The following is a 24055-nucleotide window of genomic DNA, read 5'->3' as shown; positions in this document are numbered from 1 at the left end:
TTGGAAATTATATTGGGGCAAGTTGCCACAATTTGGTCGGGGCAGGTTCTAACAAGGGGTAAGAATTGTAGGTTAATTGTTAAAGTTGCTTGTGTTTTGCGATAAATCAACAACAAATTTTGAACAAATAAAATCTAGACCCAATGCAACCAGCACTATTTAAAAATTGGATCGATAACTGGCTCACAGAAACACTTGATTTTACACACTTCATAATTGCGACCTGAATTTTAATGGAATTGGCCAATAAACTTGCAAAGCGTTACAAACAGGTTACTACTAAAAAAACTGACTTAGTCTACGTAATATGGCCAAAGAGTTTGCTCGAAAACGCAAAACAAAATTTTAAAAAATCGTAAAGACTTGTCCCGGTCTCTTCTAATAGTTAAGCAAATTCCTCTAAAGATTTGAAGTGGTTAAAATATATAATACAATCGGTGTTTCTAAAATTGGGTTGATTTTAATAGCAGGCCTAATGAATGCCATTTTAAGTTTTGTGTCTTGTTCCAGTGGAGTGGTAGCTTACGCGCCTCCACCAGACCATGCACTGCTGGTATTTTTGTTATCGTGTCAATCTACCTAATAAAATCAAAAATATTTTTAAAAAAGTGAGTATTATGCTAGCCGGTAAATACTAAACGCTATAGTTAACTGTTATGATCTTCTCGCAATGTGGCACCACATTAAACTTAGATGCTGTCTGTTGCTTGTGAGTAAAAATGTTTGGTTCAACAGCTGAAATATGACTGTTGGCCAAGCAACAAAGCAGTTGTTTGGACTGAGGACAGTTTTGGGATCCCCGATCACCAACGAAACTTGAAAAGTGACAAAAAATAGTTCTGCAAATTTCAACTATTGAGCTGGATTTTTTTTCAATGATCAAGATTTTAATCGCTTGCTTTGTGAAAAACAATGATGCTACAATAGGTCAAGGTTTGTTCATTTTTAAGATCAAATGTTTTGTTTTCTTCTTTTACCTAAGGTATAGTAAAATGCTCTGCTGCTAGATTTTGAAAATTTAATTTGATAAATCGTTCAAAAACAAAAGTTACCATTTGCCTGATTTCACTGTAGGTGTTCTTAATGCACAATGATTTGATTTTTCAACTAAAATACAATTTTTCAGCTATTTGCGTAAATCTTGCAGACCCGTTTGGTCACATCTTTTAGCGCCTCACACCTTAATAAGTCTCTCGTCTATTGTATAGTACATATTATTTGTTAAGAAGCACCAATTGTGGAAGTTTTCAATTTCATTTGCAAAAAAATTCACAGTGGGGTGATCTTGACAAAAACAAAAACGTGATTAGAATAGTGAGAATAATCGCTATACGTTGCCCATGTCAATTATCCCATATTGGTGAAATGGACTTGCTTAATGAATTGCAATGAATGTATAATCAAATATTACATGGTTAAAACAACATTTGATTAAAGTGCGTCATTAAAACACACAAAATGTTTTTTAAAAAAACACAACAAGGCAATATAATCATATGTTGTAAATTATTATGCTGAATAGAAGAAATGAACAAACTTTGGAAAAAACAAAACACGCCGTGACAAAACTGTACAGTTTTTGGCAATATAAAATTTGCCTTGCCTCGCCAATGTCATAAAACAAGAGTACGCTCGATAAAAAAAGTTTTAAATAAGTTGAATAAATCAAGGCTAATAAAAATACGGCAAATATCAAAAATATCATACAAAAATCACAACGAAATTTGGTAAACTGTAACGTATGACATGATACATGTTCGAAGCAACTATTACAATACACCTCCAAGAAAATATAACATAACACAAACCAAAAAAAACATGCTGACAAGACGATGCTGATGCCAAAAAAAGAGAATTTGCAAAGCCATAAAATTTTCTCAGAAATAGGTTAGCTTATAACTTGCTCATTGTCTTGCCCCTTTAGCTTAGCACAAAGCACAATGTCCATACACCTGCATTTAGGTCGATACCTCAGTCTGCAGAGCGATGTTTTAGCGGCGACACGCAGATGTGGATCTTATAGATCAGTGAAAAATCATGATGTCATGATTATGAATAAATCAGTAAACAACGGATAGGCATCATGCTGCAGCAGATGATTTGGCTGCTTTCAATACCGGGCATGAACTTGGAAATACAGCATGTCGTTTAAGAGTTTCTTCAAACGAAACTCTTGGATTATCTTTCAACTTTAAGTTTTTAATACATCCTTCAAAATTCTGTGTTGTTCGCAACTGTTTTTGTAGGTGAGCGTCAGCTGGAAAATTTTAAACATGGTTTCATGAAGAAGTTTCTGTTTCTTTATATATTACGTTTTGACGCAAAATGAAATTTACAGAAAACCGTGACTTTAAAGTAACGGGGTAAATTGAAGCTTTTTCCATAACTTTTCTTAAGAAATTTGAAAACAAGTTTTTCAGCAAAAGAATTGCACAATTCGGTTTTAGTATATAAAATCTCCCTACAAAGCTAGTTTTCGATTTCATATAAATTATAAAATGTAACTCACTAGGAATACCACCAATATAAAGAGGATGGTTTGTATCGGCAGACATCGTGGGACTTCTGCTCTCCACGGTAGTGGCATTCACACCATCGACCATTAAGGTGAGAACGTTCTTCTTCTTTTCTGCCCTTAAACTGTGCCACCTTCCGTCACAAATTGAAAAGGTTTTGGATTTAGTTCGTTCTATGAAGTTCGTTTCAAACGATCCATGTCCGTTGTCGGTTCGGAAGAAAATCTGTACAAGTCGAAAATATAAGTGTTGCAAACGATAAAAATGAAACAAGCAAAATCTTACTAATTTTATCCAATGTACAAATTCTGTCATAACCAAGAAAATACACGTAAACCAACCGTTCCGTTAACAAGTTCCAAAGCAAGTCCATCAGGTTTCTCTTTGTTGGCAACACTAAGGATTACACCATTTGAGCGTGTTGTGCGGAATTCCATCTCAATAACTATGTTTGGCCCAACACGAAATGTTTCGTCTGGAAAGCAAACGCAAAAGTCTAACTCTGACGCGACTCACTCCGTTTTGCATACGGATAAGTGAATGCATTAAAGTTGGCAAGCTGTGTCATATGGCTAAGTTTAATACAACAAAAATGTTTACCATAAATTACATATCCGCTTCCGTTGAAATAAGCTCCTTTTTCTACTTTCTTGTAACATTCTTGCACTTGATTCGTGGCAGTAGCTGTCGCCATGTTAAGTTTGCCGCGCTTGTTAAATACAAGATTTCGTACACAAACATCCATACTGTTATTGATCTGAAGAAAAAAATGTTGCTATACTTCACCTTAAAACTTACCAGTCACCAATTTTGTGATTGTTGTAAAGCAAGCCCGCGGCAAGACTTTTGTTTTCTGTAATGATTAACCTACTCTACATAAAATACCTTTCCAATTCTTCCCTTAGCCAAGTGGGAAGGAACTCCTCCAACATAGAGAACGTTGGCAACATTCATCTGCGAGGCACCCTTTGGAGACCGAAATTTACGTCTGTATTTGTCCACTGTTAACCAACCGCGCCGTTTAGATCTTTTGATGCGTATCTACGATAATACAAACGATTTATCAAAAGGTATGTAAAATAATTAATCAACTAACTTCAAACGATGTTAACAGTTGCTTTGATGAACTGCACGTGTTTTCGTATACCTTGTGCCATGATCCATCATTGATGGAAAAGTTACCATATGCTTCGGCTACACCCCGTCCGTTGTCAAACTGAAAGACAGGACGGCCTTCTTTAAGTTTTAAAGCAAAGAAATCTTTCATTTCACCTTGGTTTGGGTGGCTTGCATATAGCAGCACACCGCTGCTTCCAAACGTTCGAACGCGCATCTCAAACGTGAATCTAAACGTGAATTCAAGCACAAATGTTAAAAATGGTGTTAGAAAAATTACTATTTTTCAGAATTTCTTAAGTACGAATAAAACGACTACGTCATGAAAAAATACAATAAAATGAATGTTATAGTTCCAACTTTTCAAAACCGGAATGATTGATCAAAACTGTTTAACATACTTGTTTATTATCTTTTTCTTTAAAGAAAACTTTAAGTGACTGTTTTCGTTTGCACCAAAATGAACAGTTGATTTACGTAAGCTGGGTGGACCGTATCGGCGGCAAAATACATCGTCGTCCTGTTGGCAAATATGTGAAAATAATATTTCATCATACATTTATACATCTAGCAGTGGAAAAAACTAGTAGGCCTACTGTATTTATAACAATAATTAAATCTATGTTTCTTTATTGACTTACCCTTAAAGGAGCTGGTTCCTTGTCCAGATGAATAATAATTCCATCATCTTCATTTATATGTGTCTCTGGAGTAATAGTTTCTTGCAAGGGATTGTGCAATAGATCAGCAGAATCATTCGTAGCTGTGACTTGCTTTGTTTGAGTGGAAGTGATGTTTACAAAAGCGCAAGTTCCAACATGGGAATTGGTTGCACTCATCGCTTCTTGAAAGTTCACCAGGCTAAACAAGCAGTACGACAAAGACTTAAGAAACGTGTCTGTTAGTTGTTCAGATGAATGTTGCCTTAAGCCCGTGCACTTTACCTAAAATGTTTTCTCATTTGTAATTATATAGTAAAATCGGCTAACTCACTGTTCCATCATGAAATCTCGCACGCAGCCATTAAGAGAAGCCTTCACTGGTGAAGCTTTGCTCCCTTCAAAGGAATTTGGGATTCCACCAACATACATGCGTCGAACTTGCACTACTTCTTCAGCCGAGCTTGATAAAATAGCACTTACCACGTCTGTATCTTCATTAATTTGAAGGGTAACACTGCAACAAATTTGCATCAACAGTAATAAACTAATAACCAAAAATCAAACCGACAGCGCTTCTGGTAATTCGTAATCAGTTTTGCATATGACAAAAAGTCACCAAGTATCTATTTAAGTATTTATACTTACTTTTGACCATCGCGCTTCAGTGTGACTACATGTGCTCCACCATTGTCGTAGTTACTGTAACGTGACGAAAGATTGACCATTCGTTCGGGTGACAAACATACTGAAGCGTACATCCTTCCCCCATCCAGGTAAATCGAATAAAAGGTCTGTGAATTTATATAACCACAGTTAACAGTAGAAAACATTTCGATGTGAGATTGCTCATAGGTGGAATGATAAGATCCTTTTTAACTGCACGAAATACCTCAGCATCTCGTTGTTTGCGTGTTTTCGCTTCACCATCGTTACTGGTAGCGAGCAAAAGAAGAGCGTCGGACTGGAGAGTGTTGAAAGTCATTGAAACGGATCCAGAAGTTGACAAGTTGACAGGATGTAATTCGACATGTCCTCCCTCGGCAATACCTATGTCCCGATACACCTGAAAAGAAGTGTGCTCTTTACCTTCTATATAACGCATATGCTTTTACGCTTTTGAAATACCGAACTAGTCAAGGGACTTACTAGTTCGGTATTTCAGTAGTACAGTACTAGTACTAGTAGTCACCATCCTTCTAATGGTGGACCATTCTTATACTGTTTTACCTGCGATGGACACGACGAAGAAACTCCAACCTCCCTGACAACACCCATTCCTTTCAAAGCGAGCTCTGCGTTGCCAAAAGTGAACTCGCGAACGCATCCATTGAAAGGGACTTTTGTTACGTTTGCCCTGAAATATTTGCATCAGTATTATTGATAAGAAACTGCTGAGAAATTCAAACAACAAACAATGCCTCTTTCAGCAGCAGTTACTGGCAGCATGATTGATGTATACTACATATTATATACTTAATTACTTATGCTATCATCATTTTTACGTGATAAAAGTAACTGCCATGCCAAAGTTATGAGGTCAAAGTTAATCAAAAAATAAACTACACTACCAGTTGTATATAAATTAACAGGAAAGTCTCATTTTCTACATAATGTACAATTAGTATAAGGTGACTGGTTCAGACAACGCACGATATGTCCCTTTTCTCCAAGCCAAGTAAAAATGAAAAGGTTTAAATTATAACATGCCATTATACTATGAAAAGCAAAGCACAAAATTCTGCTAGTTAATGATTGCACGTTCACGGCAAATTTAAAATAATAACGTTACACGTTAAAGCAAACATTAAACAAACTATGAGAGGCTAAGCGAAAGCTGAAAAATGGAAAAGCTAAGCTCATGCTAACACGGGACAAAACCTTGAAATTTTACCTTTTAGTGAACCCAAAGTGGTCCCTATATAAGGAAAAATGCGTTAATATTTCAGTCAGCTGTGCAGTAAAGTTTGCTATGAATAACAGGGCATTAACTGTTATACGTATGCCATAACAACATTGGAAAATTTGCTGTATAATACTCTGTAGTAGAGAGCAATGCCAAAAATGACTTACTTTATGACACGTTCTGTTGGAAACCCTCCAACACATATCACATCATTTGGCTCAAGGTCGATCTTTTGGTCAGTAGCTCCAGTCACGTTTAACCATAGCTTTTCAGAAAGCTTTTCCGTGTCTTTGACAGTTAAAAGTGCTAAAAGAATTAGTTTAGTTGATAAGCAATTTACAAACTGCGAAAGTTATGCAAAATATAAAATAGAAAAAATCCTTTCAACGGAATTTGGTAATATATTCAGCTTTTGATTAGAAAAAGTATGTTGCTTACCATTACGCAAGTGTCGTTTAAGAGTGACGGACATAAATTTTCCGACGTTGTATCGGTGTGCGGTGCGAACGCTGTGCACCCCATCGCCCATATCGAGTTTAAGAACAAGACGGCCGTCGTGCAACTCCAAAGAGACGAAGTCATTCTGCAAAGAAAAAGAAAATTGTAAAGAATACAGGGATTTCGTACAATGCAAAGCACCTTGTCAGTGTCACCAATACGAGGGTTTTGACCTAGACCAAACATACATACTTACCCTGTCAGCAGCACCAAGATAATATATTAGGCCTTCTGAGCTGAAAGTCTGGAAGTTGACCCCAATGCGCAGGTTCCTTGCTCGGTAAGTTGATGGAAGTCTCAGGACGGAGTAACTATGGCCGCTGTAGCTGTAAAGATTACTTGCTCCAATCTCTTTTTCTGTTCGAAGACTGCAATACAAAATAAACGAAACTTCAAAGAATTGAAAAGCGGCGTCTCCTTTAGCTACTAAACAAGGAGAATTTTCATCAGATCCAGAAAGTGACTGAAAAGAGTTGTTAAGATTATTGCTAAAGTCGCGAACCTTTCAGTACAACCTTGGCAGTCTTCGGCATTGTTGATTTCCTTAAAGTGCCACAAACCGATACTTTTACCTTGCAAAAAGGCCTCACCCATGCAACCATCAAAAGTGCGATGCATTATTGATTCATGAACCTTAATATTTTGTAAGATATAAAAATAAAGCGACCTTAGAAATATAAGGAAATGATTTGCTCATGTCTGTTAAACTAAGATGAATTAACAATGATGTGAACGTACATCAGTAGTGTTCACGATTCCGCCGACAAACAACTTGTCATCCGAGCTGATGTCCAGACTGGAAAACAAGCCGCGAGAAGTTCCAACAGTTGACATCGCACTTTCAGAAGTTTCAGTGGCTCTGTACACTGTCACGTTCATATTCCTCTTTTCTCTGAAGCAAAAATGTTCATCAACTTAAGATCGCGTGAAGGAAAAAAATGGCTCGAAATATCACATAAACTACAGTCGAAGCTTCAGTTTTGACGTTTGAATCAGGACAAACCTCGAGATTTCAATACGAAACCAGTCATTATTAGACTGATTACTGATCACTTGCACTGGATTTTCTAAAAAACTTGTTCCACCGCCCAAGTCCCAAGTGACGACAACACGATGATTGCGCAATTCAACGGCAATATAATCTTGCTACAAGGCAAAATAAAACAATCCAATAAAGACAATTTTTCTATGACTTTTGTAAACTGGGTATTAGATCAATACCGTTGCAAGGCTTTTAACAATTACAGTGGTACCTTTTCTCTGGCCAGGTAAAATAGCATGTTGTTAGGCTTAGTGGTTTGTACGTTGAGGACTATTTCTGTAGTTGTTCCGGGTGTGATAACGGGTTTGTACCTCATGGCGCAGCGCCCGGTAGATTTAACAGACACACCTCGAATCTGTGGATAAATACGTCATTAAAGGCGATGAGTAAAATATTAAACTAAAAACTTGTAACGTATGATTATTGCTTTAATCTTTAATGTTATATAATGGTAGCAGAAAAGTCTCACCGACGCCACCTTGCGTCTGGCGTCTGCAATCAAATGTCTAATGTTGGATATATTATCTCGCATGCTGTCGCTGAGCAGCTTTATCCTATTCAACGAGCGGCTTGCCCTGTCTGACGCAGCATTAATGTCCCTCATTGCTTTCGGTATGGCAGCAACTGTGACGAAAAACAGGACCAGAATGAAAGCACGTTTAAAGAATTAGATTATATTAACGAACTAGTATACGTTGTTGATTAAATTTATTGCAGCTCACAATGGAAAACGAAAACAAGAGGTATGAAAGATGACTAAAACAGTTTTGGTAAGAAGAGCTTTTAAGCAGACAAGCTTTTTTAAATAATCAACTTTACAATAGGAAGGAATTGTTTAAAAATATTAACCTTGCATTACTCACGATTATCACGAATCTCTTTTTTCATGAACTGATATCTTGATACATCTTGTTCAGTTTTTTCAAGCTGTCTGAATGTGCTGGAAACGCTATCAAAATTGTCTTCTGCCACATTCACGAGTCTCAACGACTTTTCTGTTGCCATACTCACCTGGCTTGGTTTTACCTGTTGGGCTAAAAAAGCATTTTGGTTCAAGTTTCTCATCTTAAACTTGAAATCGTAAAGTAGCGCAAATAAAAATATTCAGCAATGCCGTATATGAACAAATTACTTACATCGCTTAATATTTTTCAGGTCGGCGAATAGACCCTCGTGTTGTGCAGTGAGGCTCCTTGTACTTTGATTAACCGTTCTCATTTCGTTATTTAGATTTTTCAGGAGATCACGTTGAGCTGCAGCATAAAATTGGCAAACGTGTATGGAATTTAAGTCAAAGTCTAATAAATTTACATGCGTACAAGAGCTAGAAATCCATAAGAGAACGTGAAAAAGATATGTAGAAATTACCGTTGATGGTCAGAGGCATGTCATACAGGCTGTCCTGAACATCTTCGCTTGTACGAAACGACTTATTCACCTTCTTTCTAAGATCGGTGGTTGCAGCCTCAACCGCGTCTACTGCTCTGTCAAAAGCCTTTTCTGCATTTTTGTTAGCCTTGGAGAAAGCTCCTGCTATGGTAGTCCACCTAGAGGCAGCTTCTGTTTGGTTAAAGGACATGGCACTGATGTTTTGAAACACCCTGAAAAGTTATTAAAATTAATTGGGAATTACCAAGAAAAATTGAGAGTAGTTATGCAATAAAAAAACAAGTTGCATGCACCCAACATTATAAAAAATAAATGAAGAAACATAGTAGAAGGTTTGTACCTGTTCATGTAGTCTGCAGGCCCTTCAAGGTTATTCCTTACGTGGTACTCAACATTTTTTTTAACATAATTCATAAGAGGTTCAAGATTTAGGTGTGTAGACTCAAACTTTTTCTTTAGCTCAGCGGTAAGGTTTATAAGTTTAGTCTTCAGGGATTCTCGCCCAGATAAATTCTAAGAAAGAAATATATTTGATTAAATACGTTTGGTGTTACAATATTTGGAAGACATTTATTGAGCATTTAAGTTTATGTAGAGAAAAACTTACATTCACTTGTCTTCTTCCTGTTTTAAACGACTTTCTTGTTCCCGAAAGAATGCGTCTTGCTTCTTTCAACATCATCCTTGTCGAAATCGCTTCGTTGTTTAGACGATCAATATTGCTCTGCAAAGTAAGCATAAGCAATTTCCTGTTTTGTTTCAGATTAAAACTGATGTGAAATAAGTTTTTCGGATGATAATACTAAACTTGGGTAAATAAAATATTTTAAACTTTATAAGTTTTTAGGTTTATTATACTGTATTGTAGAGTAACGTATTTATGTTCATACGTATAGAGGCTAGTTGTTAAACTTACAGTCGTCTGGCGTAATAATTGTCGGTTCAACGTATTCATCGCATTAGCAGCACCAACTTTCTGAGTGCTGTTGCCAACAAGGTAAGAGATGTCATCAAATTTATTCATAACAGTGTTGTATTGGTTGAAAAGCATGTTTTGATGTGCTATTAAGTCTTTTTGCGACCGATTTGTATGGGCAGTAAAATTACTTGTCAATCTTTGCAGCAGCGCTTCCGTTGAGCTGTAGAAAACGAATAAAAACGAGTCAAATAATGTTCTTGATTGCAAATTGAGATGATAAGAAGATGGTCTTGTAAAACTTCTATTTCTCACTCTAACTCCTTCTGTGCTTTCAACAATGGTGAGCCCAGCGTTCGCCTTCTTATATCTGCTATCCATTGCAGAGCTTCATAATGCATCCTCTCTTCGTCTGCAACTTTTCCATCGGAAAGGTGGCTCAATAATCTTTTGGCGCCCCGACTCATACCTGCACGTACGATTTTACTAACGCATCTTCAACAAAATTTTTATTTGAGTGGAAAATATGAGCAAATCCACTTGCGTTGGGCAAAGTACCTTCAACTTGATTAAGTAGATCACGAAAATCTTGAATTTTTCTCCCTACTAAGTTGTTGGCGGTAGGAGTTGATGACAATTTACTCATTCGGTCTAAACAAGCATCCCCCTAAGGAAGTTTGGGCTCATAATGTATTTTTATGCAACTGAGAAGTTCACAAAATTTTACTGTTTCTGGAAATTTAGTGAAGTGACAGCCTTACAGCGAACTTACGGCACTTAAAATTGGCGTCATACGATCCGTGACCTCACTGATTTGCATCGGGGCATCCATAAGTGCAATCATGGCATCCATTATCTTCCGGGAAGATCTAACCAGGCTTTCCTGAAATACAATTATATTCAAGGTTGGACATTGTGCGCAAATGTACCATTAGATAGGGATACTGAATAGGTGATGAAAATTCATTTCCGAGTGGAGTCAAACTCATTCCTGGTAAAAATTCCAATGCAATGTACATGCCCAAAATATTGATCACAAAAGTCCAAGCGTATTTACACAATGCAAATGTAATCAAGATCAAAAATTTTTTTTAAATAAATTATATCTGTATATTACTCCAAATAGGCACATGTAGCCCACTAATAACAAATTAAAAAAAAACGCAAATACACGCCAGCCGTTCGGTTAGTAAAAGCTGCAACTCAAAACAGTAGTTCCTTTTCAAAAGTTAATAAGCCAGAGTTAGTCACTCTGTGTACCTTGGCGACAAGTCGCCGCACGACGAAATGGTTTAATTTTCTGTGCAGAAGCAGTTGTATATAGAGCTGCATGTAAATAGTATAAATACATTGAAAAACAAAAACCAAACGGGTAACTTATATGCATGTAGCACAATCTCAGCTTTTAGATAAATTACTATATTTAAGCGGTAAAGCCAAATAGTTAGCCTACTGATGTTTACTGTTTTTGACCTGAGAAAAAGTAAAATGACATGCAATGGCATTACATGTTTTTATAAGCATAGCGTTTATGAACATACGCAGTCTGATTATTAGTGAAAATAAAACCATATGTTAAACATAATAAACAGCCAGCCATGTTTATTCTCACACGCACTACTAGGTAGGCTAGAGTACATAAAGTAGGTATCTCTATTTATGCAAATACACATATTGGTCTGTCAACCAGTTTCATATCTTTTTTGATAGACGGTAGTAATTTTATTATTTCTGTTACTGTAACCGTGCAAAGATTAGCGTGTTGTACAATAGAAACAATTACTGGAACTCGAAAAGAAGACTCGGTCAGTATTAAGCTATCTCGAGTGTTAGGCTAAGCATACATTAAGCATAACTTGAGCCTCAAAATTGCATATTTTTAAGCAGAACTCAGGCTGATATCAAAATTTCATATGTTTAAAAAACAAAACATGTAAATGAAATCATTAAATGGAACAGAAAACCTGTATGAGCAGAAGAGAGGTATTTTAAAATATGAAATGAGATTCGTGTTGTGTAGTTGATTAAAGAGTGATCTAAAATGATCAAAAATATCAATGAAAAATGTTTGAAACAATTTGCACGAAGTAACCTCATTGGTTGACAAAGCTTCCTGGAAAGCCTCTAACGTTTCCAGCAGAGTCTAAGGTTTTTCAAATCAACATACACACAGTAAGAGTAAAATCATATCATAATTTTCGATAGCAGATAAGAAAAGGATCAGTGATCAATTCAAACGTCGACACTCACATTAATTCGTTTCGACAAAACTCTCGACGTGATCAATTGATTCCAGGGAGGAGGAAACATGTTTCTCAGATCGACGCGTCTTGTCCTGTTGGCAAGGATTTCCACTTCATGGAGAAGTTCCCCAGAGCATCCATCGTCACATTCTATGGTGAGATAGCAAAGAGTAAGTTTTATTTCTCGCACGAAAGTTATGGTCAAAACACATTGGTTTTTGTTCGTCAGTCTTACCTATGCACCCATGGGGAGTGATGACGTGGCGTGGCTGACATTGATCACACACCCGACCTCGGATGCCGACATCGCAATGACACTGCCCAGTAGATTTATCGCAAACTCCATCTACCGATCCTGCAACATTGCAACCACACTTTGCGCAGTGTCCCCCAAGAGCACTTGGATCACCATAGTAGCCGTCTGCGCATCTACAGCACAACAAAACAATTTGCAATGAACGGTATAGCTAATACATTATGAGAGGCTGCGCTTCGTGAGAAACAAATGGTTTATCAAAAAGTTAGAACAAAAAATATTTCTTTTTTGGTTATTGCAAGTATCCTTTTTGACTTACTGTTCACAATGATTTCCAACATAGCCTGGTCTGCAAGCGTCACAAGTATAGTCCCCGACACCATCTGCACCATCCGGTTGGCAGGTGGGGCTGAAATTGTTAACAGGTTCTGTTCCTGGACAGGCACACTTCTTGCAGGTTTTTCCAGACAAGTAATAACCAGCTATACACTTTTCACAATGGTAACCAGTAAATTTGTCGGCGCAGTTCTATAAAAAACAGGATATTATTTGAGCAAAGTAATTAAATAAGTTATGCGTACGCAACTGGAGAAAACTTGATTTCTTAGTTACCAAGCATCTGCCAGATTGTTCATCACAGGTGTCACTTCTGTTAAAGCAGTTGCACGGTTCACATTTTCCAATGTTGACGCCTTGTTGGACTCTCATATAACCCTCGGCACAATCCTGCAAACAATTACAATCTCACATATTAATAATCGTACAATCTTCATTGGTATATGTAGAGTATGTCCTGGAAATTATTTATAGTATGAGTGACATTTCGGTATATAGAAAAAACAATATAAACATAACCAAACCTGACATGATAGCCCAAGATATCCTGGTGGGCAAAAGCATTGCTCTAGCCCTCTTGCAAGAGGATAAATAGACCCTGCATCTCCTCTTCCGTGAATCCCTGGTTGCGAAACATCCAGAAGTACATCACTTAACCTGCGAAACAGAAGTTACATTTTACATAGAACTATGAGAAATGTGTATGATAAGTGTTGATATTATTTGCTGTTTAAATCTTAAAAAATATACACCTGGATTGATCCATAAGGTAACCATACGAAGCCTTTATCAGGAAAAACTGGATGTCCTCAAGAACCTTGGTGAACTCCTTACGTGTGACGTTTCGATGAGTATCCGAATGAGTCCAACCCAACTGAAAATCGACGATTCATTGCATAAGCTAATAAGGTCATAAAAACTTGAATATGCGTTATAAAACTCACCTCTTTCATTAACACGACATATGGCTTCGATTGGCTCGTGACAGGATCATCATTTTTGTATTGTATCGTTAGAGGATCACCAATGCCACCTCGAATGACAACATTAGGCCCAGACGGTATACCTGGACCTGATGATACTCCCGCCACGTATCGGATCGTGTACCTCAACTTGCCACCGTATGACAAGCGCTATGACGAAGCCGTGTTTAGTGGTAAAATTGTAACAGGTACTATAGCCTTCTTGCAAAGAATAGAAAATCAAAACTCACTTTGTCGCCATTAAAGTGCGATGGCAGTCTCCAAAAATACGGCTGGGACCTGAAACTTGGGGTTAACAGACCGGGGTCAGCGCTCACCATACCCTGAGTAAAAACTACTTCTTCAGCGATCGATCTTTTATTTATTTCGTGAGTGACCTCGACCGGAGCAACATTCAACGATACCTGGAAGTATATAGAGATGCCTAGCAAATACAAAGCAGAATTTCTCTCTCGCAAGTACCAGTGATACAAAGATATGAAATAAAAATTCAGTTGGCTTGTTTATGAAATCTGTTGCCTGGTCTTGCCTAAACATATCGAGAAGTCACCACAATGCTAATTTATGGCTATTGTTCCATGCATCAGTTGATCAGCGTTACTGACATCATGCAGATCACCTTATTATGCAATTACTGCTGAAGTAACAAACTCTACCGCAGAGGAACAAAAAGAACATAATGTATTGAAAAAGGGCGGCATTAAGAATTACTGAAAACGTAAATATTAAAAAGGAATTTGTTTTAGTAAAAGTAAGAAAAGCACTTGCAGAATGTTGAAGAGTTTAATAAAGCAGAGTCGCCCTTGCCAAAAGTTAAAGCCATGATATAGTTCTTACGCGGGAACATTAAGCGCAACCAATTATGTTTGTAATTAAGCAAATGATGTTTAGCTTGCATTGCGAGTTTTGATTAACTTTAAATCATGGCACACACCGAATCCTCACCACAATTTCAAACGGGTCCGCGAGTTCAATCTAATTCGAAAATCACAAGTTTGAGCGCTTAATGACATTATACAGAAGTTATGACCTAATATTAATTGAACAACACTAATGGAGTTAACATGATGTCATTGCTTCACTCACTATCCAACGTAATGCCGTCAAGTTAAGAGCACCAGCATTTTACCATAACTGTGACGGTTGTCATAAATTACCACAAAACTGTCAATTATTTTGATACACAGAGAGATTATATAGAATATAGATCCTTCAACGGACAATATTAACGCAACTATACGCAAATATCTAATCAATAATTTATGAAAGTGGCATATTTTATTTTGAACTCTAAAAGCGTCTTATTAGACAAACAAAGAGCATTTACCGGTGGTCCCCAGACATAAGCAGCCTGGGTGCATTGGTCAGTAACTCCTGAGCAGTAACACTCGGTACATCCATCTTGTTCCCGTGAAAGGCCGAAAGATCCTTCCACGCACTGATCGCATCTTCTTCCCACAACATTCGCCTTTGTTTTTAAACAATAGGACGAATGGCTTAAATATGATATTTACAAACTTAAACCTGCTTCATAGTAGATTGACTTGAACCTAACCTTGCACAAACACTGTCCATCGTTTGAGCAATTACAAGAAAAGGAGCTGGAGCATGTACTGTGAATTGTTCCTTCAGGGTCACAATTGCAGAGTTGACAAGCAGGAAATCCGTAATGTCCCTCTCTGAAATTGATAAACAGTTAGCTTTGCACCAGCGCTTCCTTCCCATGTAAACATATATCACATATAGCACTGAGTTCTCGCAAAATGGCTGAATACGACATATTGCTCAATGAAAGGAGCAAAAGTTTCGTACTTGCACTGATTACATTGTCGACCACCAAACTGACTCTTGCAAAGGCATTGTCCAGTGCCACTGTGACAAACGGAAGGGGTAGTCGAACCCAACGAGTCGCATTCACACATCTGTAAAATAACGCAGAATATCGTCTGTTAAGCAACAGAAAGCATTTAGACATATCAAAGTATTTTGAGTTTGAACTCGTTCAAACCTTGCAGCCATCGTGTGGGTGCCATTGGTATGAGCCGTCTACACATCTCTCGCAATATGGGCCTTCAGTATTAGGGGGACATATACATTGCCCGGATACTCGATCGCAGTTACCATTTGTGCGAGGACAATCACATTCTAAAGCAAAACAACTTAACTGTTGTTGGTTGACGAACTGACATTTGACAAATTTATTCATGAATGAAGATTGTTTCAAACGTACCCCTGCAGCCTGTTAAACTGAAACCAAAATATCCGCTATCGCAGGAATCACACAGGTGTCCTGTAACTCCTTGGCGACAAGTGCAAGAGCCATCGCTTCTGCATTGCTGGGTTACACTCCCAACAGAGTCACAGTTGCACGAAATGCAGCTGCGCGTTTCATCGCTAAAAAAGTAATTGCTCTGCAGAAAAAACAAATTTTTGCAGTTCGTGAATGCATTTTATAGTTAGTATAATGAAAACCAAACTTTAAAACTTAAAGTCATCTCACTGCGCATGCGTCGCAGGTTTTCCCGTAAACATTGGGCCCGCACGGACATTGTCCAGTCTCGGCATCACATTGCCTGCTAAGAGAACCAGCTGGATTACAATCACACGGGCTGCAGTTCTTGCGTACGATAGGATCTCCGTAATATGCTACAAATGAATACATCTCACAGCATATCGAACAATGTTATAATATCACTACCAATTTTAACAGAACCAATCGAAAAAGACTACATCAGCGACTTACCTGCTTGACAACGTTCACAGTGATCGCCAGCCGTATAACTTCGACATGAAATGCATTTACCAGTAACTCGATCACATGATATTGCATTTCCATTGCATTGGCATCGCGTGCAGGTTCCACCTGGTATGGCGGGGTTACCGTAATATCCATCCGCACATCTATAAATAAAGGGGTTTGAAAACAGTTCCTTCATATTAAATGGGAACACCATTTTTTCTTCTCACATTTCGCATCTTTTTCCAGCGAACCCCACTGGGCATTCCAAACAAACTAGATCTCCACTTGGACGTTCCAGTTGGCAAGATGGACTGAAGTTATTACCGGAAACCGTTAACGGACAAGCGCATCTGACAAAACATTAAGTCATATTTATATCTACATATGCACCCATGTAAACACGTGACCCTGCCTCGAATGATAAGTAATCGTTAGATAAATAAAAAGTAACCACTTCAAACCTTTGACAGTCGTCAGGTGTCGCCAAAGTGGCATCGCCGTAATAACTGGGCTTGCATCTTTCGCAGTGCATTCCCATTGTGTTATGTTGACAATTCTGCAAAGTTGGAAGTAGAATAAAATGAATTTCATACGTTTTATTAATTGTTACCAAAACGGCATTTGGCCAGAGCATCGGAGTAAAATATATCTAGGTAGGTTATCTAACGCATAGATGAAAACTTGTCTTCGTCAATCGGGAATATCACTATTTTAACTTTTTTGCTACTTGATAAAATATTTCTCTTACTTGGCATGCTCCATTGAGTAGATTGCATATGTCTGAATGCCCGTTGCAATTACACGGTACGCAGTATTTTCCATTTCTGCAAAAGTTATATAAAAGCTATTCAACGAAATTAGCACTACAACAATTTTTCATAAAAAAATAAAAGAAGCAAAAAGGGGATTTAAGAGTATTTTTACGCGGTGCTAAAAGTTACCTCCAGTATCCTTCTGCGCAGGATTCGCAAGAATAACCGAAATACCCAGGTGGACACTTGCAAAGTTCCACCGACTCAGCACTTAGACCATCACCCGATGTTCCAGCCGTGTCAAGATACACATCCCTAATTCTGGATATGTGAAAAGAAATTTTCCGGTAAGTTGGAACATCTAATTACGATTGAACAATTAATAACGACTATTACAAAGTTTCACGTCATCATTAATTACACACCAGTGATATCCCTCCCAAATCTAACCCGTTGTTATCGTGGCCATGACACACTACGAATTGTTAGCACACTGTTCGAAAATACCTGTATATTGCCTCGTTATTACGACTGTAGACTGCTCTAATCATTAGTCGTTTGACGTCACGAAGTACAGTCATCAAATCTCCCTTGTTTATTGGTTGACGCGTTGTAGAGTCCACCCATCCGTCATCAGCATGATCGTGATTAGATTCCAGTTTTACACTGACTTCCAATTCGACTTGTGGCTCTAGAAGCATTCCTCGGGGCTTGTAGAGTAGTGTCTTCCCGTTGCCCTGATACCAGAAGGAAACATCTTAGTATATGTCGATGTGCAGGTTAACAGTTATAGCAACTTACAATGGAGAAATTTTTAAATTAACTACCTCCAAAATGACATCGGTATCTTGCATGGGATAGACCTGTGCACCCTGAAGGAGATCGTATGATACCACATACCGTAAATTTCCGCCGTATGAAGTAAGCCTATCACCTTCAACAAATATAAATGGGTAACTTCACGACTTTCGGCACATGGCAACCCTCAATGCAATTTACTGCAAACTTGGTTTCTAAATATAAAAGGTACTTATTCCAATACCTAAATAATCAGCTGGAGCAGACCAGAAGTACATAGTTGTAGCAAGTTTGTGCGCAGTTTGAGCGTGGTCCACATACGGTTCACCCAAACCAGCATCCAACTGTGCGTTGCTTTTTCGTCGTCCGAAGCGGTCACGTACTTCCCATCCTCGGTTTGTTTGGATGCTCGACCTAACGTGAAAGGGAGAAAAATCCTTATAAATGGAATTGCAGGCAACTTGTGGCACAAAAGTGAATATAATAAGGCACATAAATTAATCAAATCGTTGATGTAAGAAAACTTTACCAGGTAAGGTTTGAAGGTTGGCAGTTATCTGTAGCACCAAAACAAAAGCACTCTTCACATCCTTGAGAATTTCTTTGCTGCAAATTGTAATAACCTTTTTTGCATTGACTGCAGGTTGCTCCTTCAACGTTTTCCTACAAGATACAACAATGCTTTGTAAAATCTTAACAAAATTTGTTGATATTGAATTTGTTTTCAGTTAAGAAAACAGGTCATTCAACGCTTTGATGGGAGTAACCTTGCATTCGCAGTCTCCCTCGCAAGGATCAACATTCTGACTACCGGCAACGTTACATGGACATGGTTCGCAAAGAGGAAAATGACGATATCCAAATGCACACCTGTGGTAATAAACCAAAGTATCAGGTACTTAGTCAGTGTTTTAACACCATTTTTCATTTGTATTTTGTATCACTTGCAAACGAGGGAATAGTTGTTTGGATTTTTACTAAAGTGTTGTATATTTGGTAACTCTTACTCGTCACAACGCTGTCCTGCATAGCCCTCCTTGCAGTAGCACGAGCCTGGAAAAAGATTTCTGTCGACGTTGACAAATGTAATATCTTTTACACAAGCCAAAGGTCCCGTTTCTCCATCAGCCCGGGCCCCACCGTATGGATTGCAGTTGCATGATAGGCAAGGGTCACGTGCATCAGGCTCCACGTCTATTGGCCGATAATAACCGTCTATGCACCTAATTCAAGCAAGATTGCCATTCTTGTTCGATTGAATGCACAGTTTTCTTAGTTAACGTGCCACGTGCACTTACGTTTCGCAGTTGATGCCTTGTGTCCGGTCCCTGCAGCCAACGCACACTCCACCGCCGCGATAATCTCCGCTAATATCAAGACTTTCTCCTCTCTCTTCGACACCAGGGTCGTAATAGCACTCTTTAGAATGTCCATGGCAATTGCAGGCTTTTAAACAAAACCAAGATTTAAAATGGTGATTTAAGAACATGTAGCAAACCTTTTTGTGTAACCACCAAATTCTCTATACCTTGGCATTCAAACCCGAAATTTCCAGGCCTCCATGCATATTGGTTGTATCCAGGTTTACAGATTTCGCAGTTACTACCGCCTGTGTCGTGCTCACACTCGCACCTAAACAGCTAAAGAAAACAACAATTTGTCGTGTTCTTCTTTTCTTTTACTAACGGCATCGCAATAGCCAACACAATTTACGATCATCATTTCGCATCCCAATCATAAATTTCATGATAATATATCAACAGAAGCAATCAGCGTGGTTAAACGTTAACGGTTAATATGGTTATGTCATTGTCAGAATGTATTCTGTCATCAAATTATATCCAGAAGGAACACAACTTACTCCAGAGCGGACGTCAGCAGGACAGGTGCTGGCGTGACCGTAGCATATACACATTCCCCCAATACTGATGTCCTTGATCGAGTAGTAGTACTAAAAAAAAAGCGTTTGATCTTTAGCTAACCAGGGAAGCGTTGCGGTTAAATAAGTAATGTCTTCAGAAAACCCTTCCGTTTAGTAGGCCAAATTTCCCACGGATATCGGGCGATTGTAATTGACGATTAGGTCATTATGCCAACGAGATTCTTTGAATGACATTAAACGGAAATCGATTGCTGTAATCAGTGAAATATTTTCAACGATTGAAAGTGGATCAACTTCAAGCCTACGTCTGTGGTTTAAGGAAAACATTCAAAATGCAAGTGGTTTAAGACGGGGTGGAAACCTAACATCTGCGGGAGAAAAGAGAAAGGATTCCGGCCACAATACAGAGCCGTGAACGCTAGAAATTACCTTGGCAATTAGCGCACCACAGGCCACCATTAGCTGAAGTGCGATCTTCCGGTGACGTACGCCCGGTGTTAAAATCGTTCGCTAAAAGAGGATGTTGTTTTGGTTTAAGCCAAAACACGTTCATTTCCACTTGTGGTTAAAGTTCAAATCCATGTTAACTCAGTGGACTAAAAAAATTAGCCTCGATTGTTTGGGCATGCAAACCGCTGTGGTTATCGTCACGCGACTCTTGTCATTTGGCGAAAATTGAAGTAACATTACTTGTCAACTTAAAAAAGCACAACTATGCGATTACGACACGACCTTGAAAAACATTACGTCATGTTATAGGCCAAACCACCAGAAAACTAAAAGAAGGAATTTGCTGCGATTACAACAACTTTTACCCAACTCCTCAAGTTAGCGTGCGGTTAACAAGACCAAATAAAGTAAATAATGCGTTCAAATGTGGATTGTCTGAGCTTTGCTTATGAATGACACGCCCATAACACATAATGTAGACATAATTCTAATGGTATACTACTGGAAACTTACACGTATTCAAAGATCGAAATCAAAATGGAACATTGCACTATAATTCATTATTTACCAACGTGATAACTGCAGTTTAGAGTTTTTTGCGGTGATATCTTATTAAGACGGTCAATGGATGATCTTATGGGGACAGTAAAGTTGTCTCGAGAAAACACGAAACAAGGGTTTAAGTGTGGCCGTTTGCCGTAACGGCCTTAATTGCACGCTTTTACTGCTCATTAATGGTTGTAAAAGTATACGTGTTTCGTTTGAACACAGTCGTCCTCGCCAGCATCAATGGAAATGCTGGAGGCCATCAAACCATTAAAACTAGTTGATAGTTAACCGCCGACGTCCCATTTAATTTTAGGTCGTTTCTGTGGATTTATTTCGCTAGGGTGGCCGTAAAATCGACGGTTTTCCGTAACGTAAATATAAGTTCTTTACATTGTGTGTGTGTGTAGTCTACCCGCATGTATTAAGCAAGAACGCATTTTACATGATTTAAACATACCTTACTAAGTTGAAGAAAATCGTACTTTTGGGGCAATAATACACGCAATAAAAACATACGATTACAACTCAATGCAGGGAGAGTCTTATAAAGAGCTATACAATATGACAAATCACTTCCTGTATATTGTACCTGCTTCAAAGCGTGTCTAACGACGTTTATGAGCGGCTGAGCTCCGCATGAGCACGTGTCAGATGCAATTCGGTGCATTTCGCCTAGTGTAAGACCATTTCGGCGCCTTCCTATCTTTCGGCTAGATTTCCCCTCCTGATACCCGGTCGGCGATAAAAATCTGACTCGATGTCTGCGTCTTCTAGGAAGAAAATGACTGCGTACCACAGAGCGACGAACGTACTGTCTGAGATGCAGAGCGTCTGATCGTTGAGCTAGTAACGCATGTAAATCACTGCTGGTTAAGTCATATGGGTTCTCCAGGTCAAGCTTTCCAGCTGAACTTGTTAATGCTGTTGCAGTGTTTTCGGCATAAATCATGTTTAAGGAAAGAAAAGCTATTAATATCATAACGCTGGCTTGAAATATCCACATGTCCAAGTCTCCGAGGGTATTCCAAGATAACGGAATGAAGTCCGAAGTCGTGATTATGTGAAGAATCATCAATCTATTCCGTTAAACGTTAAAAAGGGTTTTGCATGCAATGTCCGTCAAGTAATCCATCAACGACACAACGAAGATCAGATATGAAACATCAACGTATTCTTAACCTAAGCGACAGTTAAAACAAGTTGAATTGAGAACGGTTTCTTTTGTTACGGCCTATCTGCCTTTGTTGCAGAATGTTTTTTATTTGGAAATTTCCAAAGTTATAAACTGCTATAAAAATCGTACTGTCTGACTAAAACACTCTCCAGAAAATCTTTAATTTAGTCAGTTCAACTTAAAGTCAACACGTTTTCCGTTTTTCCGCAATTTTTTTCAATTGACGTTTATTTACACCTGCTGTGTCACCTCCCCCATTGAGCAACTGAAAACCGTTTCTTGCTTTTTGGCCACCTACGCCTAAGTGACACACGCGTTGTGGCTATCGACGTCTTTCGGCGTTAAGTGTCGATTTGACGTCGAAACTCGCGTGTTAAGCCAACTTAAATGGCCTGGTTTTGTTGAACACGTTTTGTCGGTGCCACTGCTACACTGTTACACAAGCCCTGGATGAGGTCTGGATAATTGAATTAATTTGATAGATTGCAACTTATACCTTCTGCGTACGAAATTATATCAAAACAAGCCCTGCGCCTTAAGCGTTTATTGTCATCTTTTTCTATAAAGTTCTTTGCCTTTTCCTTACGCATTTGCTCATTGCACCATATGCTCGCGTTTCGACCCAAAAACAGAATCCGTCATGCCTACAATCGTCGACATTGCAAACTCCACTCAATCAGACAAAAATTAAGTTAAAAGTCTCATTACGCCCGCAACTGAGTGACAATGGAGAGACGACCCCGAAAAGGCGATCAGAGAGAAGAAAATAATGTCGCGGCAGTTTGTGTGGTCATATTGATTTTGATAATACAAAGCGCGTGAGTTACGTCACATTGACCTTTAATAAGGATACGTCACGGTTGGTGGTCATTGGCCAAAGCGGCATCTTATTAATGATACTGTCTTAATTTTTCAATATGGAATACAAAGTTGTCAAACAAAGAACGTTAATTACGAACTGTACAATTTTTCAACAAGAGAAGTTACAGTGGTGAATATACATAAAAACTTGTTCTACATTTATATATTACGTGATGTACGTTTTATGCTGTGTCCCATTTTTACACAATTAATATAAATTTCGTATGTATCGAATATGAATATCCAGCATTTAGTTCAGATATGATCAAACACTATCTCGACGTATCCCAAAACTTTTAAAACACTTTGATCAAACAAAAAAGTACAAGGAAAAAGTAAAAAATTTTTCTTTTCAATGTCCCGAGTCAAGATTATATACAAACCATGAACAACGTGTTAGCTAAAAGTTAATCTGTGGGTAAACGTGAGCAATTGTTACGTTTCTGACCCCTATAAAGTGCGGTCAAAAGTTAACCGCAAAGTTATAACCAAAGCTCTTTTTCATTTCCATTATATGCTACTACAAGCTACTTCATAAAACTTTTATTCTGAATGTAATTTTATGAAGAATACGCACCGTAGCGAAGCAAAATGGGTATATTTGAAGAAAGCTCAATTTTGAAGCACACAACGTTTCATACTTATTTACTAGCTTACTTCAAACGGTCTTGCTTTATTGAAATTGAAACTTGCTCATATTCAGTCAACTTCCAATTAACTTACCCTTCTGGTTACGAGAGGGTCAGCATATTCAGCAGAGCTCGAGCTGAGTGTCATAAGGTCACCGTGTAGGGTTCGAATTTTTTGCAAGCTGAGGCGAACAAACCGTGCTGAGGTGAAGTCAATCAATTCCTGAGAGGGATTTTCAGCACTTGGACGTCCGTTGATCAAAGACACGTGAATCTGATAACGGAAAAGAATTTAAGCTGCAAATAAATACAAACGAACTATGCAGTGTAGGTTGCGAGTAAGGAAAACACAAAAAAGCA

General features: G+C 38.3%; 1 protein-coding gene across 7 annotated transcripts in view; it reads right to left on the bottom strand.

The window, feature by feature from the left end:
- Positions 1 to 940: 940 nt before the first annotated feature.
- Positions 941 to 24055, bottom strand: part of LOC143449090 (laminin subunit alpha-1-like) — a 43371-nt gene continuing 20256 nt past the window's right edge. For 2 of the 7 annotated variants that reach the window (XM_076949160.1, XM_076949155.1), the window contains exons 6-66: positions 23790 to 23969; positions 20012 to 20101; positions 19679 to 19790; positions 19449 to 19596; positions 19158 to 19373; positions 18918 to 19020; positions 18680 to 18813; positions 18395 to 18564; positions 18180 to 18286; positions 17860 to 18089; positions 17542 to 17673; positions 17349 to 17424; positions 17062 to 17156; positions 16828 to 16950; positions 16604 to 16761; positions 16361 to 16506; positions 16091 to 16271; positions 15869 to 16005; positions 15673 to 15782; positions 15416 to 15539; positions 15188 to 15328; positions 14806 to 14835; positions 14091 to 14264; positions 13822 to 14010; positions 13630 to 13751; positions 13402 to 13534; positions 13154 to 13267; positions 12861 to 13069; positions 12521 to 12714; positions 12293 to 12435; positions 11303 to 11368; positions 10815 to 10925; positions 10601 to 10709; positions 10358 to 10511; positions 10043 to 10265; positions 9734 to 9850; positions 9467 to 9639; positions 9106 to 9338; positions 8874 to 8990; positions 8601 to 8771; positions 8207 to 8361; positions 7949 to 8092; positions 7699 to 7841; positions 7434 to 7587; positions 7198 to 7328; positions 6892 to 7063; positions 6636 to 6780; positions 6365 to 6503; positions 6186 to 6209; positions 5522 to 5648; positions 5184 to 5357; positions 4940 to 5085; positions 4626 to 4808; positions 4274 to 4493; positions 4034 to 4152; positions 3664 to 3862; positions 3402 to 3557; positions 3117 to 3273; positions 2858 to 2991; positions 2510 to 2741; positions 941 to 2257 (exon numbers count right to left, since the gene is read on the bottom strand). In XM_076949160.1, the coding sequence (XP_076805275.1) occupies positions 2082 to 2257; positions 2510 to 2741; positions 2858 to 2991; positions 3117 to 3273; positions 3402 to 3557; positions 3664 to 3862; positions 4034 to 4152; positions 4274 to 4493; positions 4626 to 4808; positions 4940 to 5085; positions 5184 to 5357; positions 5522 to 5648; positions 6186 to 6209; positions 6365 to 6503; positions 6636 to 6780; positions 6892 to 7063; positions 7198 to 7328; positions 7434 to 7587; positions 7699 to 7841; positions 7949 to 8092; positions 8207 to 8361; positions 8601 to 8771; positions 8874 to 8990; positions 9106 to 9338; positions 9467 to 9639; positions 9734 to 9850; positions 10043 to 10265; positions 10358 to 10511; positions 10601 to 10709; positions 10815 to 10925; positions 11303 to 11368; positions 12293 to 12435; positions 12521 to 12714; positions 12861 to 13069; positions 13154 to 13267; positions 13402 to 13534; positions 13630 to 13751; positions 13822 to 14010; positions 14091 to 14264; positions 14806 to 14835; positions 15188 to 15328; positions 15416 to 15539; positions 15673 to 15782; positions 15869 to 16005; positions 16091 to 16271; positions 16361 to 16506; positions 16604 to 16761; positions 16828 to 16950; positions 17062 to 17156; positions 17349 to 17424; positions 17542 to 17673; positions 17860 to 18089; positions 18180 to 18286; positions 18395 to 18564; positions 18680 to 18813; positions 18918 to 19020; positions 19158 to 19373; positions 19449 to 19596; positions 19679 to 19790; positions 20012 to 20101; positions 23790 to 23969 (8925 nt within the window). In that variant the 3' untranslated portion in view covers positions 941 to 2081. Of the gene's footprint in view, positions 2258 to 2509; positions 2742 to 2857; positions 2992 to 3116; positions 3274 to 3401; positions 3558 to 3663; positions 3863 to 4033; positions 4153 to 4273; positions 4494 to 4625; positions 4809 to 4939; positions 5086 to 5183; positions 5358 to 5521; positions 5649 to 6185; positions 6210 to 6364; positions 6504 to 6635; positions 6781 to 6891; positions 7064 to 7197; positions 7329 to 7433; positions 7588 to 7698; positions 7842 to 7948; positions 8093 to 8206; positions 8362 to 8600; positions 8772 to 8873; positions 8991 to 9105; positions 9339 to 9466; positions 9640 to 9733; positions 9851 to 10042; positions 10266 to 10357; positions 10512 to 10600; positions 10710 to 10814; positions 10926 to 11302; positions 11369 to 12292; positions 12436 to 12520; positions 12715 to 12860; positions 13070 to 13153; positions 13268 to 13401; positions 13535 to 13629; positions 13752 to 13821; positions 14011 to 14090; positions 14265 to 14805; positions 14836 to 15187; positions 15329 to 15415; positions 15540 to 15672; positions 15783 to 15868; positions 16006 to 16090; positions 16272 to 16360; positions 16507 to 16603; positions 16762 to 16827; positions 16951 to 17061; positions 17157 to 17348; positions 17425 to 17541; positions 17674 to 17859; positions 18090 to 18179; positions 18287 to 18394; positions 18565 to 18679; positions 18814 to 18917; positions 19021 to 19157; positions 19374 to 19448; positions 19597 to 19678; positions 19791 to 20011; positions 20102 to 21620; positions 22205 to 23789; positions 23970 to 24055 lie in introns of those variants that run through there. The other 5 variants (XM_076949156.1, XM_076949161.1, XM_076949157.1 and 2 more) reach the window with 5 other exon arrangements.

This window comes from Clavelina lepadiformis, chromosome 3, assembly GCF_947623445.1.
Source record: "Clavelina lepadiformis chromosome 3, kaClaLepa1.1, whole genome shotgun sequence".
Lineage (NCBI taxonomy): Eukaryota > Metazoa > Chordata > Ascidiacea > Aplousobranchia > Clavelinidae > Clavelina > Clavelina lepadiformis.
This window is presented reverse-complemented; position numbering and strand designations above follow the sequence as displayed.